This window comes from Perognathus longimembris, chromosome 9, assembly GCF_023159225.1.
Source record: "Perognathus longimembris pacificus isolate PPM17 chromosome 9, ASM2315922v1, whole genome shotgun sequence".
Classification (NCBI taxonomy): Eukaryota; Metazoa; Chordata; class Mammalia; order Rodentia; family Heteromyidae; genus Perognathus; species Perognathus longimembris.
Genome location: NC_063169.1, coordinates 62,323,778 through 62,343,246, shown reverse-complemented (window position 1 = coordinate 62,343,246; position 19,469 = coordinate 62,323,778). Strand labels below are relative to the sequence as shown.

Sequence of the window (19,469 nt, the reverse complement as noted above, 5' to 3'; positions counted from 1 at the left end):
GACTTCAAGCCAATTATGTCATGACACAGGCCCATTTCATGTCACTCTTTACACAGGCAGTCTTGGTTCACATGGCTCCCATGCACAAATACACATAGGCTTCCTGCTCTCTGCTATTAGCCCTCTAGTCCGAGGCCTGCCTCTCCACTTTTCATGGGAGAGAAGACCGAGTTATGACACTGTGCAAGGTTCTGCTTTCTTGTTCAGTGTTCTTTGGGAAAACATTCTCCCATGTCCCTCTCAGCTTCAGTTTTGAGTGGAAACAAAATAATACCAAACAGCAACCCATGTTATGTCCAAGAACAATAAGCTACTCAAATGAATGTATCTAAGAAGATAGGCTATGGCGTAAAATTAGTCAGATGTAAGAGCATTAGAAACCTCAGTGTCTAAGCCTTCTAGAATCTCTCTCCGATGAGGATGGACTCATGGTCTTCTGGCTCAATACCATGTGAACAGGCATGGCACTTCATCCCCTGAGACTGGGCTCCCGCCTCCGGTTTCAGATGACAGTGCTCTACAAGGTACAAGCTTTTCCTGACTCACAAACTTTTTAAAAACAAGCCACAAGATCCACATTAGAATATAAGCTTTTTAATTTTTATAAATAACTTATCTGTTACAAAGATAGTTTACCCAGCTAAATCACAAAAACCATCAACTCAAGATATCCAAATTAGGTTTTATTAATAAAACAAGTAAAAACTGATTTATCAATCTTCACATAGAACTGCAGATGAAGCTGAAAAAAAAAAAAACAACCAAGGCCTACTTTTGAAACAAATGCATCCAATGTCTGGGCTTTGGGTCTACTGTCTGTAACCAGAATTGTCGTATTTCCTTCCATATTGGTGATGCGAAGCCCGGAAGCCATCTCGTTAGGCACCCTGTGTGTTGGCAGGCATGTTACGGGGCGACAGTGTGCCCCTCTCCTAGCCTCTGCTTATCTGAAAGCTTCTTTAGCTCCAGTCCAAGCACTGGTATGTAATTTCACAATTCTTTTAAAAATGTATACTGTTTTTTTTCTTGATTTCATTTAGTTTATATACATTCCTGATTATCTAAATATTTTTCTTACAAAAATAGATCATCAAAATAGAGATGCTTGAGGTTGCTTCAGTGTTCAAGTTTGTTTTTTTTCTTTTTCCAGCTTTTCTTCAGTTGTCCTAAGGATGACTAGCCTTGTTTTTATAAATACATACGATACTGCCACCAAGTCAGGTTTACAAATGGATTGTCCCAACAGCAAAGCACTTAAACATCTTTCCAAAAAGTGTGTGTGTGTGTGTGTGTGTGTCGGGGGGTGGGGTTGGGAGCTGTCAGTTGCTGGTTTGGGAACTGTACTTTCCTGGTAATAACTTCATGACCATTCCGTGGACAGCAGGCAGGTGGAGCACTCTGTCCGTGGGCTACAAGCACCTCGCTTTAAGCTTCCCCGTGGAAGACTCACCAGCGTTCTGCCACCCTGACAGCGTCAGCACACAGGGTGTCATCTCCTGACACAACTGTCCCATTTTCTGCAAGCTCTGGGCAGCATCTGACATCACAGAACACGGAACCCATGAGGGCAAAGTACAAAATAAGAAGAGGAAAGTTATTCTGTGCATAATTTCATTCATTAATGCTTTTTTATTTCATGGCATTGCTTTTCTCAGGGAAGGCTTTTAAAAGGGGACATGATCGTGCTTAACCACTAAAAAGAAAAAAGAAAATTAGTTAACAAAAGGCTATTACACTATACATATAGAAGTATAAGAAAATAATAAGGAAGAAATCACTTAAAGCAGACGAGAAATCTGTACAGGAGGGCAAGCTTGGGGGATCTCTGCGTGTTTGTACAGACGATACAAGCTGCTTTCCTTCTCATCGGAGACCCGAGATGCCGGCTTCACAGAGACGTTTTCTGGGAAGACGAAGGCAGGGCTGGAGTACCACAGATGTGTGAAGCTCTTCCCGTCCATGGCATTATGCGGCGGCCAACGGGCTTTACATAGTGAACCCTGTTCCTCCTCTTGTGTGTAGTGTTTCACTGAGAGCTTTAAAAACAGCAAAGAAGCCATCGTTCTTTCCTTCCTCTTGCCAAAATTCAGTAGTGACAGGAGGGGCGACAGCACTGGGAAGGTGGGCAGAAGAGAGCGAGGCCATGGGCAGTGGGATTCGGCAGGCAGCAGGTGGCCCTGTCTCCCGGCAGGCAGGTTGCCTTCCCCGCTCGGCTCTCCACTGCCCGTGACGTTCTACTGAGGTATCATTAGCTCTGCTGGCTGCGTGGACTGCTGGCACAACACCAGCCTGTCACACCTTCCATCTGACCAAATTCTATGCCGCAGTGAAACTCCAGGTTCTTGAATTTTAGATGTGCTGTGGAGAAGACACAGGGCCTTCTGGCTCAGAAATGGCGCGGCATTTCGCACTGTTCGCAGCGAATTAAGGCTGGATGGTTCAAGAAAGTACAGGCAGTGCAGTTCCACTGGGCGCCCTCGTCGTCCTCTGCGTCTTGAGTCTTTGGTGTTTTGATGGCTGACCGTTGATCTGGAAGGAAACACAAAATTAGAAGTAAAAATCACCAACTCGGATACACAACTGGCAAGTGACCATTTGTACTGCAAGGCACAAAGCGGCCTGTTAGCCAAAGCAAGCAACTGGCTGAAAGGGGCACAGGACGCAGCAGCTCCTGGCAAACCGCGGCTTCCGCTCTGGGAAGTGCAACACAGACACGGGAGGGAGAGCGCCCCCCCAGTGCCCCCCGGGAGAAAACAGCTCAGGCTCTGCAGCTTGCAATACAACCCACAGCCAACAGTGCTGTGGGGTCACTTAGGACTGTGAAAATGCAGTTCACAGTTCCATTTCCTACTCAGGTAGTGAGCGTTTTATGAAATGTTCTTTTTTTTCTGCTGATAACACGTTTCGAATAGCACAGAACGTCCAGGCAGGGGAGGTGTGCCTGTAACCCCAGTCAGGAGGCGGAGGCAGTAGCACAGTGAGTTTGAGGCCAGCCTGCATTCTTGAATGACACTGTCTCAAAATGAAACAATACTGAAAGCCTTACTTATATATCAATGGCAGACCTTCAAGTATATCAGTGTAAAAATTCCATCAAAATTATTTTATTCTTTCAATCAGATTTACGATGGTAGGACATAAAGTCTGATTTTAAAAGAAAACTAGCCCTTTCACGGTTGAAATTTCCTTAATTCTGTAGTTTTTTGTTGTTGTTGGAATCAGGGCTTGAACTCAGGGCCTGAGCACTGTCCCTGGCTTCTTTTTGCTCAAGACTAGCACTCTACCACTCTGAGCCACAGCGCCACTTCTGGCTTTTTTGGTACTTAATTGAAGATAAGAGTCTCACAGACTTTCTTACCTGGGCTGGCTTTGAACTGTGATCCTCAGATCTCAGCCTCCTGAGTAGCTAGGATTACAGGTGTGAGCCACCAGTGCCTGGCTATTCTGTGGCTTTTAATCTGATATAACTCTATTTTTCTATTTTTGTTTCTGTTGTCATATTAAGCTAATCATTGTCCACAGAAACGACTATAAAGCTCCTCCCTTGCTTTCTTCGAGTAGTTTAACATTTTCACATTTTATGTTTAAGTCTTGAATCCACTTGAGTTGATTTTTGTAGGTGACTCAAGGGTGCAATTTCATTCTTTAATTTTTCTAATATCATTTATGAAATTGTCATTTCTCTACTGTTTTGGCTCTCTCATCAATAGGCTGACCATACACATAGATGTATACATGTGTTTCGAGACTCTATTCTGTTGATCCATGTCTCTTTTTATGCCTGTACTGTATAGTCTTTATTATGTTAGCTTTGTAATCCATTTTTGAAATAGAGCAGTGTGAACCCTCTAGCCTTGTTCTTACTAAAGATTCTTTGACTACTTAAGATGTTTGGTGGTTTCAAATGACATTTAGGATTTTTTTGTTTCTTTAAAGACTGTCACTGGGATTTTGATAACTCTTGGGATGTCTTCACAAACTTATGTCTATTAACTTCCTTCACTAGTACTTTTTTTTTTTTGGTATGTATATCTTCTACCTTTTTGATTAAATTTTTTTCCTAAGTGTATTTATTTTTCTTTGATGCTACTGTGAAAAATGTTTCTTGGTCTCCATGGCTTCCCTTTATAGTTAATTGTATAAAGAAATATTTATCTATGTTGATTTGGAGTTTGTATCCTGAAACTTTACTAAATCCATTTATTAGTTTTAAATCAAGACTTGCTATTTTGGGACTGTGCAGTGATCCAAACTAAAGTCACAAATATTACTCTAAAAATAGGTAAATACATTGTAGCTTTGAATCTTCCCCAACTCCTAGTATGGAAGTGAAAGTAAACAAACATCTTCCCATGAATCCACCCAAGAATGCCAGCTCCGTCTAGAGTGAAAGGCTGGCAAAAAGAAAAATACCCTAAAACCTTGTTTCTGAAATGTAACCACTTTCACATTTAATGGATACACTAACCTTTGGGTTTTGGTGGCACAGGACCTACAAATCCAATATTGTCATAAAAGTTATGAATAGCGCTGGGGTTAAAGTGTGGTCCTGAAATATATAAAAAGTAAATAGATCAATGTTTATAGCTTAAAATATTCCATTGTATTTTTTAAAGCAAGCATTTCTTTCTAAAAATGCAACAATATAAACAGAAGAAATGCTTTCCAATTATTTTCACTAATAATCTCAAATTACATGTAAGATTTCACAAGCATTATTTCAAAATATATGGTACTTATTAACAGAGGCAAGTGCCAAATTAAGGAAAAGGCCAAATGAATGCTTTTAAGATTAGAAGTATACTCTTGCTTTATGTGAGAAATTAAATAACTTCAATTAAAAAATTTTACATGATCAAAGACAGACCTAAACCACGGAAGAGCCTTGCCCCAGTTAGTATAGCACCCTTGTGCTAATGGGTACAACAGTTCAGACATCGCACTACCGACAAGCTTAAGTTTCCAGAGCAGCACTAACTTTCTTTTTCTCTCCAAAGCTTAAACTCTGGCATTTTTCTAAAAATGTTTTAAGATAAACAGCTTACTGCATTTTAAAAGAAATTTAAGTGAACTTAAGTCATCGTTTAGTCTAATGGACAATGGAGCACACTCAAAAGTATGACTGAGGATTCCTTTTTATTAACTTCCTTCCTTTTCTTATTTTCTCTGTTTTGCACATCTCTGTTATGGCCTCATATTGAGAACTAGGTGTCAGCAGTAAAATCTCATTTTAGTTTTTATGTAGAGCTGAATTAAACTGCAAGTATTTTTTTTTTACTACAATAAGAAATCATTGCTTGTTTCTAACAGCTCAAGTAATCAAAACCTGTCACTATCCTAAGGATGAACTTTTGTCCAATTAACTGTTTTACCAATTAAGATAGTGGCACTGAGATGTGAGGTGCATATATTATTGAAAGGCAGAAGAAAAGGGGGAAAAAGTTATTTGGACACATCTGTATTAAGGAACATTATTGTTCCAGGCTTCATATACATCTGATGGCTAGACCTATGAATCACTGTCTTCCCTTAGTGGATGGAAAGGATCTAAAATGCATCTAGTTACTCCTGAATCAAATATATACTGTTGTTTTGGTGGAGACTCTGAGCCCCACCTGGCTCTAAAGCTAACTAGTCCGTGGCAGCGAGACTGTGAATGTGTGACAAGTCTGTTGTCAGCCACAGAGCTGGTGGATTGATTCAATGACTTTCAGCTGAGGACGCACTGAACTTTACCTCGGGCTTGAAAAAGATCAATTTCTTTGGTTAAGCAGTCAATGTCAATCTGGAGTTGTCTATTACAACTTCTCAACTGCTGCATTTCTTCAAGCTGTAAAATAATTCCACGTAAGAAAGATTTGCATTTGATTCTCATATCATTTAGTTAGAAAGGATGGAGTTTGGAGGGACAGGTAAGGATAGAAATCCAAGTATGAATTATGAGCGTTTGCAGAAAACTAGATCAAGCATTTATAAACTATGGCAGTCTGTTCTTATTTTTAAGCACTGGGGTCACGACAGTACATAAGACGTTAAAACTTACTGAAGGTATCTGGGATATGGAATTTGATCTTTTCAAGCGCCTTCGCGTTAGATTATTCTCCATTTCATTAACCTCAGATTTTAGTTTATCCAGCTTTTTCTTCTGAATCTCAAGTTCTCTTTGAAGCCGTTCCATTCTGGCTTTCTGGTGTACCAACAGAGCTGCAATACACAGAAGTAAACATGAGGATTCACCACCACCGAAATGAACCTCTAAGCAGACTTGGGAAAACAAAAAGACTGTACCTGTGGCAAACCAGAATTGGCCAATAATCCCAAAGCTACATTAAAACAAAACATTGTTAGTTGTTTAAACACAATTTCAAAAACCCTAACTCAAAACATTTTAAAATTATGTAAGCAAGTATCATTCAGATTTAAACATTTTTTAAGGGTTAATCTATTTTGTGGTCAAAAGCAGTATTCTCAACCCAAACTTAAGTTCTACTCAACTTATTGTGTTACCTAACATTGTGACACCTGGAAAGAACAAGCCCCACTTCAAGGGGACATGCTATGTTGGTCAATGCATGAGGTATTCTAATACGAAAGCATTACATACATCGGAGAGAACATGGAATAGGATGAAGACACCTGCATATATGCAACAAATAAAACGGACTCCAAGCCACATGAATATCATCATTAAATTGTCCACCCCCCCCCCCCCCACGATGAAGCTCCTCAGCACTCTCACTGAGTTGTAAGAATCGCATGGTTCTTGTTATCCATCCTGGGGCAAGGTGAACCTCATATCTTTTAGGTAGCTGGATTAGAAGTGAGGATATCTGAACCTGCTTTAAAAGGCCAGAAGCTTGGAATACATGTAGCAGTGGCATTCACTAGACATGTTGAAACACGAACTGCACAACTTGAAGGTAGGGGTGGGAGGGAAAAACTAGGGGTGGGGGAAGAGATGACACTGTCCCAAAAGAAATGTAATTGTACCCCCTCTGTATTGAACCTTTATAAATTATAATAATGAGGAGGGGGAGGGGAGGGGGAGGGGGAGAAGGAGAAGGAGGAGGAGGAGGAGGAGGAGAAGGAGGAGGAGGAGGAGGAGGGGGAGGAGGAGGAGGAGGAGGAGGAGGAGGAGGAGGAGGAGGAGAGAGGAGAGGAAGACAACCATGAAGACAACAAGGAAAATGACAGCTTGAAGCCAGGCAGCAGTGGCTTACGTTTGTAATCCTAACTACTCAGGAGGCTGAGATCTGAAGGTTGTGGTTCGAAGACAGTCTGGATGGTCAAATCCTTGAGACTCTTATCTCCCATCAACCAGTAAAAAGCTGGAACTCAAGGAATGGTTCAAGTGGTAGGGAACCTGCCCTATGAACAAAAAAGCTCAGCAAGAGTGTGCGTCTCTGAGTTTAAGTTCCAATACTGGGAGGAATGTGCAAACACACACACATAAACTTTTAATATCACATCAACCACATACACAAACTATGCTCATGCACTTCTTCAGGAGTGACTGCTACATGTACTTCAGTGAAGGAAAACTTTTCTCCATCCCTTTATTTTATTTACATAGATGAAATAATGATTTACAAAACTAATAGAAATTCAATTATATAAGTTTCGGCTGAGGTATCTTGTATTCTGATGATAAAGAAATAAGTTTGTAAAACCAAAATAAAATTGCACAAACAAGAAAGATCAAGAAGCAGCCAATTAATGGACAACAGATTTCAACAAGTTTTTAGAACTTAGCAGATGAAATGACAGGCTAAGGAAGGATAGTATTAGACTACAGCAGGGCTCTGTGAACAGGCAGCTAGCTTGTCCTGTAGCCTTGTAGAATGCAGGCAACAACTAGTGGGAGAAGTGACAATGGGGCAGAAAAAAGTGTCTGAACGGCTGGGTATGGGAATCTTCCCCATTGGGAAGCGCAAGCTCTATGAAGCTCCATGTTTAAGTCCCCCACCCCTACTTCCTACCCTAGAGCTAAAGTTAGTCTCACTTTCATAACATAGGCTTTCCTCTGCCTCTGTGACACTCGAGTCTTGCACTGAATCATCAGCAGAGGATCACCGCACATGCAAGAAGTGGATAAGCAAAGACTTTCAAAACCCAACCTTAAAAAGCAGAGACAACCAGGGAGGCAAACCAGCACTTGTAATTAATATCATTAAGTGATAAAACAACCTGCTCTGAAAAAGCATCAGAGAACTAGTTCTCACAAGTTAGAAACATCACTGCCGAAATAAAAATGTCATATATACGGGTTATATAACAAAGACCGAAGTCTCCTGAAACAGAAAGACAAGGTAGAATGTACTAAAGACATAGGAAACAGGTATGTTGGTCCGGGGGGACTGGAGGCATGGCTCAAAGAACAGAGCTTGCAAAGCAAGTGTGAAGCCCTGACTTCAAATTTCAGAACTGCTCCCACTCCCTAAAAAACAAGCTGAAAGTTGGTGTATGATGTTGAATAGCTAATGATGAAGTCTAAAAATGAAAATGTAAAAATTGGTAGAGATTAGAAGATTTTCTCGGGTTTGAGGCAGGGGATGGAGTAAGGAACAAAGAGGACCAAAGACAAGACCGAAGGGCTCATGGCAGGGCTCAAGTGGTATAGAGTTTCAGCTGAGAATCACAAAGTTTTGGGTTCAAATTCCAGTTCTACCAACAAATAAAAAGGAGGAAAAAAGACCTACTATTAGTCATACCATTGGAAAATTTTAGTATTTCCAGGAAAACAAGACATAAGAAGCACAATGACATAAGATTTTCTCAGTGACATGTTGTGTGGAAAAATGAATTTCATGGAAGAATTCTATACCAAGGTAAAACTATGAGGAACTTTCAGACATTTAAGGATTTACAGCTATTTCAGGAAACAGTCTAACATACTGAAGGGATAAATGAAGAATGAAGAGAGTCAAGAAATGGTGATTCCCATTTATAAAAGCAATAAAAACAAATCCTTAGGTGATGGTTAGGCATCTGTAGGAAACTGTAGTAAACAACCAGTTATTATTGTGAGAGGCAACAATGTCTCTAGGAGAAAGGAATAAATGGTACCTTAGAGATGTTTAAAGAATATCATGAACTTTTACAACACGTTGAGTATGTGATTTTTATTAAGTTGTAGCTTTATAATCAACCTATAGACCAAGCACAATGTATAAACTGCTGTGGTTGAATGTTTGTGCTCCATCTGTTGAAGTATATATCCCCCTTGAGCGGTATGAGGCGAGGCCTCTGGGCGATGGTTTGCTGGCATGGGGTTCGTGTTCTTATCAAAGAGACTTGATGGTGTTTGCTCTTTCCACACCTCCCCACACCACACACCACACACAGAAGTCACCATCTAGGAGTCAGGGGTCCTTACCAAACACTGAATCTGCTGACACCTGCTTTTTGGGCTTCCAAGCCTCTAGAAGTAACAGCAGTAAACTTCTGTTGTTTTTAAATTGTTTTCTTATAGGAGTTGGAATACACTACGGAATCATGACCAGAGTGTAAAAGTTAGCTACTATGAATATATGTTACATAAAGAGAAAGGAAGAGCTGCTGGTGGCCTACTTGTTCCCAGTCAAAGTCTAATTTATCACAGAAGTAAGAAGAAGAAAACAACTTAAACAGTATAAACATATTAAAAAGCTACATTGAGGTTCTGTACACATCTACACATAGAAATATGTGGTTTATGTATATATCCCATGTAATTAGACATAAAAATTACTTATAAATATACAAGTATATACAAAATATATGATAAAATACATTAAGTTCTCCCTATTTTGGAATTCAGGCTAATTTAGATATTAATGGAGATGAAGATATTTTTGTGCTACTTACTTACAGGCACTCAGTAAACATCACAGGGAAGCACAAGGGATAAAAACAAGCAAACAAACTATTTCAAGGGCTTACATATTATTTTGGAAACTGTAGGCATCAAACATCTCTTGGATATGAAATAATGATAACAATTTCACTTTTAATGGATAAGAGTTAAAATCCTAATTTTTAATTTTAACATTTTAAAAATTGAGTTTAAGTTACTACATTTATTTCACAATACACATTTTAACCTTCACAGTGATGAAAATTATCATTCTACTCTACATAGCTTACGAAGTCTATGACCTTTAACAATAAAACCATTTCTTCCATTTTGGGTATAAAATCCTAATTTTAAGTCCAAGAAACATTAATAGAAACAATGGTAAAATAAATAACTGATATTACTAAGGTCTCTTTAATGCTGAACTTTTAATTTTTTCACTTAGCAAGATTTAATACATTGTGAAATACAGTAAAACTTTTAGGGTGCTGACACTGAATATATGTGACCTCTTATATGCTAGGTCTACTAAGAAAATAAAGTGGCATATTTAAGTTGTAAATTGTTTTATTTCTTTAGTTTCTCATATCTATCTTGTTTCCCTAAACACATGAAAAAGGAGGAATTATTGGTAAACAAAAAAAAAAATTCAGTATCTTTTTCAGACAAAATTAAGTGGATAAAAGTTACTTAGTCATGTAACTACCTCCCTCTTGTGGCCGTTAAGATAACTATTTGTGAATTTAGGTTGAGTAAAAGTGTGTTTAAGTAGTCCTCCAGGTGGACCAGATGTGTTACACAGAAAGCTTAATCTTCACCCAACACTTGGCAGCTTCTGATGAACAAAGGAGACAAATGTCAAGTTTATTTGAAACTAGAAAAAAAAATAACACACTTGAAGTTCCATATGGTGTTAGTTTACTAATTTTAGGCACTCTACAATATAAGCAATCTTAATTCATCCAGAAGCTTAAAAACAAACCAAACAAAAACATGAGGACAGGACGAGCTTATTAAGAAATATCCATGCTTCTATAAAGAGTACCAGGTCTTGTCTTGATGGATATAAAGATTTCAGGCTTATTGCAAAGAGAAAAAAATGCAAACATTAGGGGGCTGGGGATATGGCCTACACTGGCAAGAGTGCTCGACTCATATACATGAAGCCCTGGGTTCAATTCCCCAGCACCACATATACAGAAATCGGCCAGAAGTGGCGCTGTGGCTCAAGTGGCAGAGTGCTGGCCTTGAGCAAAAAGAAGCCAAGGACAGTGCTCTGGCCCTGAGTCGAAGGCCCAGGACTGGCCAAAAAAAAAAAAAAATACATTTTGACTCAAATATATTTGAGTGTGTGTGTAAAGTTATTGCTGTAAGTCATTCCCTGTCATTATACTTAAGAAAAGTACAATGTCAGCTTCTAAGACTCAAAAAGTATTATTTGGTGATTGAATCACAAAAGATTCAAAGGTGGCAATTCTTTTATGTGTTGGAATTTACTTTTGTACATAATTAAGATTTTTTTAAATGAAATTTTGTAAAGACATAGATATCCTCCAAAACTCATTTTGGAGATTAGAAATGTTTTTAGCTTAAAAAGGTCTTATACTTTAAAAGAAAATATTGTAGCTACTTTCATGTTTGTGACAGGATGCTATGAAACTAGTTCAATGTCATTTCAAGGAGTCATATAAGAAGAGAAAACACAGTACATGTTTCTCTTCTCAGTTTGAAGTCTTAGAAGGGGAAAGGTTTTTTGCCAGTCCTGAGGCTTGAACTCAAGACCTGAGTACTGTCCCTGGTTTCTTTTTGCTCAAGGCACCAGTCTACCACTTGAGCCACAGCACCACTCCCAGCCTTTTCTGTTTGTGTGGTGCTGAGGAACTGAACCTAGGGCTTCATGTATACAACACTCTACGCAAAGCCACATTCCCAGCCCCAGGTAAAGTTTTTTTTTTTTTTTTTAAATAAAACATAACTCAAAAGTCTTGTTAAAAATAACTAAAAATAGAAAAAAAAAGTGTAAGAACAGAAAACTTCACCAATTACGTAAATATAATTGGGGAGGAGGACTGAGGGTCAAAAAGAGTCAAGAGGGGTTTAATAAGACCAAAGCATTTTATATACACATATGGAAATGTCACTATGAAGCTTCTTACTATCACAACTTAAAATATGCCAATAAAAATGAAATAAGCTTAAAAAGGGATGGATGGAAAGATGCTCACCTTCATTCATATAAAGATGTAAATTAAAAAAAATAATTTTGACCTAGCAGATAAAAGATATGTTTTTTGATGGGAGGGATGGAGAAAGAACACTCATTCAAATGTTCTTCATTTGTGGGCTGGGAATATGGCCTAGTGGTAAAATGCTCGCCTGGTATACATGAAGTCCTGGGTTGATTCCTCAGCACTACATATATAGAAAAAGCTGGAAGTGGCGCTGTGGCTCAAGTGGTAGAGTGCTAGCCTTGAGCAAAAAGAAGCCAAGGACAGTGCTCACATCCTGAGGATGGAGGTTCAAAGCCAGCACAGGCAGGAAAGTTGGTGAAACCTGAAAGTGAAGCTTGAGTGGTACAGTGCTAGAGTGTTAGCACTGAGCATAAAAACTCAAGAGACAGTGCTCATGCTCTGAGTTCAAGCCCCAGGATCAGCATGTGTGTGTGCATACATGTATGCGCACACACACAGATTGAGTGTAAATATTGGCATAAGGACCATATAAATCAATGAAAAAGAATGGGTCAAGAAATAAACCCATTTGATTATAGTCCATAGTTTTCTTCAAAGGTGCCAAGAGGGGAAAAACAATAGTGTTGGTACAGCTGGGTAGCTGAATAAAGTTGGATTTGTAACATATGCTATTATGCAGAAATTAACTCAAAATATACACCCCTCCCAAGTACAATGACTGAAACTATAATTCTTACATCTTTTAATGACTTAGATCTGTCAATTGATTCTTAGATAAACAGCAAAAGCATGATGAACAAAAGCACACAAATGGGACTTTGGCAAAACCAGTAACTTTTGGGCTTAACACAGGTCTTCATTAAGAAAGTAAAAAGGTAATATAGAATGAGAAGGCAGAATTACAAATTCATGTAAGAGCATTACTTCTAGAGCACATATAGAACTCACACAATTCAAGAATTAAAAAATCAAATATCCCAACTAAACAAGAAGGAAGAAAAACTACAAAGAAATACTTAGAAGGCACAAGTAGGACAATAACCAAGTCAGACAATAGCAAGTGTTGGAGAGAATGTTGAGAAACTATATCTTAATAGGTTGCTGGCAGGAATGCAAAATGTTGCAGTCATTTTGGAAAAAACCCCAGGAGTCTCTCAATGGTTGAATACAGGATACCTTATGTCCCAGTAATTCCCTTCTTAGGTATATACTGAAAAGAAATGAATGAAAATCTACACAAAAGCATGTACACAAATGTTTACAGCAACATTACTGATTATAGTCAAAAGTCAAGAAAGCCAAAATGCTCACCAACTCATAAATTTTTAAAATGCAGCATTATTTATATAATGGTGCTACTTGGCTATAAAAAAATAAAGTACTAATACTGCTTTAAGACAGAGTGGCAACAGATCATCCAGTATATGACTGTTTATATGAAGTGACCAAAATTATGTAAATTTATAGAAACAAGAAGCAGATTAGTGGTTGGCAAGCATCGATGGCGGTGCTCATGGTATGGGGAGTTTTCTAAGAGCTTCATCAATAGGAATCTGGTTTTCTTCTTTTCATCAGTGTATAATAACTCGATAAAATAAGAGGATTCAATGTTGTTGTTGTTGTTTTTTGGTCAGTCCTGGGGCTTGAACTGAGGGTCTGAGCACTGTCTCTGGCTTCCTTTTGCTCAAGGCTGGCACTCTATCATTTGAGCCACAGTGCCACTTCTGACTTCTGTTTATGTGGTGCTGAGGAATTGAACCCAGGGCTTCATGCATGCGAGGCAAGTACTCTACCACTAAGCCACATCCCCAGCCCCAGTTTCATTGTATTTTCACCCACATATCCATGTATCTAATATAATCTGATCATATTCACCTCCTTATTACTCTCTCTTGTCGTCCACCCCCCCCCCCCATCTTCCTCTCCACCCCGAAAGTCTGGGGTTTCTTTCTTTTGTTGGCAGTACAGGGGTTGGAACTCTCTTATATATATGTTATGCAAATGCTCTACCACTTGTGCCAATACTTGCAGACCCTTTCTTTTTGAAAATATGGTCTCACATTTTGCTTGGGCCTGACTGGACTACTATCTTATTTGTGTTGCCTGCAGAGCTGCAATAAAAGAAATCATCACTATTCACACCACTATTTTCAATTTTTTTATTAGTTGAGATTGGATGTCATGAACTTTCCTGACAGGCTGGCTTCAAATTGTGGTCCTCCCAATCTCAGCCTCCTGGGGTAGCTAGATTATAGGCATGGGTCATTGTGCTTGATCTTTGGGTTTCTTTTTTTGTCAGTCCTGGGGCTTGAACTCAGGGCCTGAGCACTGTCCCTGGCTTCTTTTTGCTCAAGGCTAGCACTCTACCACTTGAGCCACAGCACCACCTCGGGCCTTTTCTATATATGTGGTACTGAGGAATCGAACCTAGGGCTTCATGTATATGAGGTGAGCACTCTTGCCACTAGGCCATATTCCCAGCCCTTTGGGTTTCTCTCTGAGGTTAACAAAGTGTTCTATACTGGTTGTGATAATATCAGAAAATATACTAAAAATCATTGATTTGTACACCCCAAATGAATTTGTATGATACGTTAAATATAGGTGTTGGTTCTGTATGATATTTAAAATATTTTCTAACTCTTAAGACTGACTTCAAATTAAAAAGTTACTGTTAAGACTGAGAACTGACAGGTAGGAGGGGTCACTTGGAGAAAAAAAAATCCCTAAGTATTTTAATGTAAACTTATCTTAATTATTGATCTAATTATATAATAACGTGATTTTAATGCCTACAATAAACAGAGTTCTACAAAGGCATTTCTAATCAGCAGATGCTTAAAGTACAAATTCAAAAGTCTGAACTAATTTAATTTACATTTCCTTTTGAAAAGAATATTGAGCTCATAAATTTGTCAAAATTGGCATTTTATTAAATCTCAAACAGAAGAGCTGAATTTTAGAAAAAAGTACTAATGAAAAAATGACAAGGGGGGGCTGGGAATATGGCCTAGTAGCAAGAGTGCTTGCCTCATATACATGAAGCCCTGGGTTCAATTCTCCAGCACCACATACATAGAAAAAGCCAGAAGTGGCGCTGTGGCTCAAGTGGCAGAGTGCTAGCCTTGAGCAAAAAGAAGCCAGGGACAGTGCTCAGGCCTTGAGTTCAAGGCCCAGGACTGGCCAAAAAAAAAAAAAAAAAAAAAAAAAAAGAAAGAAAGAAAAAATGACAAGGAACGAGAAATGCTAAGGGGCTTATTTTTTAACTCATTTTTTTTCTTTTTCACTTCTATTTTTATTTTTGTTTTGATTAATATCAATCAGATGATCAGAACAAGAATATGACTGAGGGAAAGGCTTTAACGTATCATTAAGTAATTTATGACTTTGTGAGACTTCTAGAATTTGTGATTATGTGAAACTTTTTTACCAATGCATACAGTTTGCAAGTTATGTAGTACTACAGATGATTTCAGGAAAAATAAAACAATGAGAAAACATTTTTTTTATGCTTAGGATCCAGATCTCTTTATTTTCATAAGAGGTCTTGGAAAGTAGTTGAGAAATCATTTTTAGCAGTCATGTTAGTCTGATGAGTCAACCCTGGCTTTTGTAATAAGGTAGGTTTTTTTTTTTTTTTTTTTGGTGCAGGTCATTGAGCTTGAACTCAAGGTCTGGGTACTGTCCCTAAGCTTTTCTGCTCAAGACTAGCATTATACCATTCAAACCATAACTCCGTTTTTGGCTTTTTTGGTGGTTAATTGGAGATAGGTGTCCCATGGACTTTCCTGCTCAGATGGCTTTGAGCCCTAATCCTCAAGTCTCAGCCTCCGGAGTAGCTAGGATTACAGGTGTGAGTCATCAGCACCCAGAAATGTTAAAGGAAAGCCAGCATTACTACACATACGAGAAGAACTAAAAGCTAGGCACATTCCCATAATCTCAGCTGCTTGGGGGAAGGCAGGGCCAGGAGGATCAAGAATTCTAGGCCAGCCCAGGCAAAGTTAGCAGACCCTGCCTCAAGAACAAACGAAATGCAAACCAAACACAAACAACAATCACCAGTACCCCAAAAGCCCAGGGACGGGAATCAAGTGGTAGAATGCATGTCCAACAAGCACAAGGCCCTGGATTCAATCCCTTGGGGGTGGAAGAGGCAGGACTTGTGGACGGCAGATGACTGGAATGCATTATAGAAAACCAGAGTTGATTACGCTGAAGAGCTGATAACTACCAAAATTGATGTTTTATGGTAATAAAATAAAAGTTAAAATTAGTATGAATGCTTTCAAATGTTAGTATTTGGGCTAACATTTGAAGATAATATAATGCTCATGCCCAGTCTACTTTGACATCAAGTGCACAACAATAAAGCCCAGCATGAAAATTGCCCCTTTGTTAGAATGAGTATTACCTTGTGTATAGGCAGCATCATCAGATCCCATACTCAGTTTCCGTGCTTCACTTATTCTATCCACATGTGCTAAGGATGGGTCAGTGAGGTGCTGAATATTCTCTGTTTCTACATAATGATCAGGATGATTGAGAAGATTTGTAAGTTCAAATGTAGGGGACACCACCCCTGGTGAAACTGCAGGGGGTTTATTGGGAGAAACTGTAATTTTGAAGGTGTATTTTGTGTTGGGCTGGGTAACCACCACTCGAGGAGAAGTTGCAGAGTTACTGCCTATTGCTCGACTTTTGGGAGGGTGGTGATGGATAAAAGCAGGGCCCATGCTCAGTTGTCCGGACATATTCCTGGAGGCACCAGATGCCCCAGGGTTTGTGGATATGAAGAGTGTGGGCTGATTCCGCAGCCCCTGCTCATCTCCTGTGGTGGCATTAGCTGAAATATAGACCTTAGGCTGACTCCGGGAGACCATCTCATCAGTATTGGGAGGACTGGCAGATATGTAAACAGTGGGCTGATTTCTACTTAGGGTCTGGCTGTTGACTGAAGAGGAACTGTTGGAGGTTCGAGGTCCAGAAGAACGTAATTTTGAAGAATTGTTTCTTTGGGGGGGTTCAAGTTTGATTTCGATCTGGTTTTTTCGAGGTCCTGTTGAAATATTCTGAATGTTATATTGGCCATGGGCAGAAGACTGTGAGCTACCAGATGAATGAACTGTTGGCGGTTGTGGAGTAGTAGGTGAACTGATGGGCATGTAGACATGAGAGGTCTGGTGGCCTTGCTGATTTTGCTGTTGGGTTGAGGTATGTGGCAGAGTATTAGATGCAGGATAAGTAGTCCAAGGACCAGGTTGTGAAGGTTGATAGACTTGCTGAGGGTTCATGGGATTAAACTGAGATACCCAGCCAGAATGCTGTTGTGTCTGTCGAGTTGTACCACTAGGAGGTGTAATATAAGGCCTAATATAGATTGAATTTCCCTGTGGGCTGTTAAGTACAGGTGGAGGTACACCATGTATGTGCAAAGATGTAGGAGTATTACGACCAGTCTGGATATTTGGGGCTAAAGTTACCATAATTGGATTAAATCTGGGAGCTTGTTGAGAAAGATTAGATGCTCCTTTGCTGCCTAGGTGAAATCCAAGATGCGGTGTTGAATTTGAAGCACCAGAAGTACTGGACATTCCAAAAACATTAAAGCCTTGAGGAACTTGAGCTGGTGCTGTCTGTGGCTCCTGCTGAAATAGTTCATTGTTGGACTGACCACGCTGAAGCTGTCCATCACTAATGCTGTGCGTTAAAGTCCGACTTCCATTCATTCTACTTCCTTCTCTTCCATGGTGGTAAACATTCTGTGAATGCAAGTCCAGGTTGAGAGAAGTCATGTGATTACGTAGACCAGAAATTCCTGAATCATCTGAAAAATTCAGATCTCCTTCACCATAAAGATACCTTGTACTCTCCTGAGAGAGAACAGCACAGCAAGCATCCAGGTTATTATTATTCTATAAAACAAAAACAAAAACAATATATATATTAATAACCAGAAACTAGAACTCAGATTGTCACTGTTACACAAAAGTGTGTTTAAGAAGTTAAAGACTAATAAAATTATAGCAAATATACATGAAACTTTTTGAGAATAATTTTTATGCAAATGACAAATTAAAAATCCTCACTAATAATGTAATGTAGATAAAATCACATCACTGTTGTTTTAGAAGCTATTTAGCAAAATGGATTCATACAAATACAGTAAAATTATAACCTAACTAAAATAGAAGTTTAGTGCTGAACAAAGTAACCAACTTAATTATGTTACAGTTTATAATTACATTTGTTTCTAAAGTGAACAGTAACATTCAGGATTTCTCAAAGTATTGGGAAAAACATTCTAACAATATTTACACAATAGTTATTCTATCAATAAATTCTTTTAAACCAAAGACCTTGCTAATGTTAAAAAATTTTTTTGGTGCTAGTCCTAGGGCTTGAACTCAGGTCTTGGGTGCTGTCCCTGAGCTCTTTTGCTCAAGGATAGTGCTCTACCACTTTGAGCCATAGAGCTACTTCTGGCCTTCTGGTGGTTCATTGGAGGTAAGAGTCTAATGAACTTTCCTGCCCAGGCTGGTTTCATTTGAACCATGATCCTCAGACTTCTGAGTAGTTAGGATTACAGAAGTGAGCCACCAGTGCAAGGCTGTCTAAAAAATTTAAGTTTCTACAATTCAAACCAATGTCACCTAACTTTTTTACCTTCTTCCTCTTAACCAGTAGAAAGAATCTTTCTACGAAATACAGAAACACAATGAAGTTCCAGAGTTCCTATCTCTACCTTTAGAGAGTACCATAAAAATCCACTCAAGAGAAACAAAAAGAAAAGCAAAACTGAACTGTAAGGAATCATCAGCAGAGATAGTCTAGCCATCGGTCATGAATCATTTACAAAGTATTTGTTGAACGTTTACCATATACATAGCACTGTGGAAGACTGACGTATAAAACTGATCTTTTCCCCTAGTACTTGCAATTCAGGTAGATTAAGAGGCTAAGGAAGGGAGATCATGAGTTTGAGGCTAGCCAGTCTCTACATAGTGAGTCTGTCAAAATGTAAACAAATAAATGCTGTCACCAAACAAGAGAAACTTATATTACATTTACAGGAGACTAATTTGCCTTTAGTATTTTCCAAGTTTGGAAGTCCTGCAAGCTAGTTATATCCAGAGAAATTCTTCCCATTCTTTTCTTGCCATATTTCTTGGTGAATCAGGTAAAAGTAAATTACCTGGATGCCCAGAATGTCATGAATTTTTTGTTGGGGGGTGTGTGTGCGTGCGTGTGTGTGTGTGTGCGTGCGTGCGTGTGTGTGTGTACTGGGGTTTGAAATCAGTGTCTTCTGTTTACTAGGCTGGCATTCTACCACTTGGAGCCATACTTCCAGCTTTGGTAAGTGAGTTTGAACTCTGTGTTTCATGCTTGCAAGACATTCCCCCAGCACATCCCCAGCCTTTTTCTTTAGTAATGTTTTGGAT

The 19,469-nt window shown here is 39.0% G+C and overlaps 1 protein-coding gene across 3 annotated transcripts in view; it reads right to left on the bottom strand.

Annotated features, from left to right (window-relative positions):
- Positions 1–572: 572 nt before the first annotated feature.
- The window catches only part of Tab2 (TGF-beta activated kinase 1 (MAP3K7) binding protein 2), a 37,291-nt gene continuing 18,394 nt past the window's right edge, over positions 573–19,469 (bottom strand). For all 3 annotated transcript variants that reach the window (XM_048354265.1, XM_048354266.1, XM_048354267.1), the window contains 5 exons: positions 16,442–17,942; positions 6,044–6,204; positions 5,737–5,830; positions 4,469–4,549; positions 573–2,529 (listed from right to left, as the gene is read on the bottom strand). In XM_048354265.1, coding sequence (XP_048210222.1) covers positions 2,387–2,529; positions 4,469–4,549; positions 5,737–5,830; positions 6,044–6,204; positions 16,442–17,942 — 1,980 coding nt within the window. In that variant the 3' untranslated portion in view covers positions 573–2,386. The remainder of the gene's footprint in view (positions 2,530–4,468; positions 4,550–5,736; positions 5,831–6,043; positions 6,205–16,441; positions 17,943–19,469) is intronic.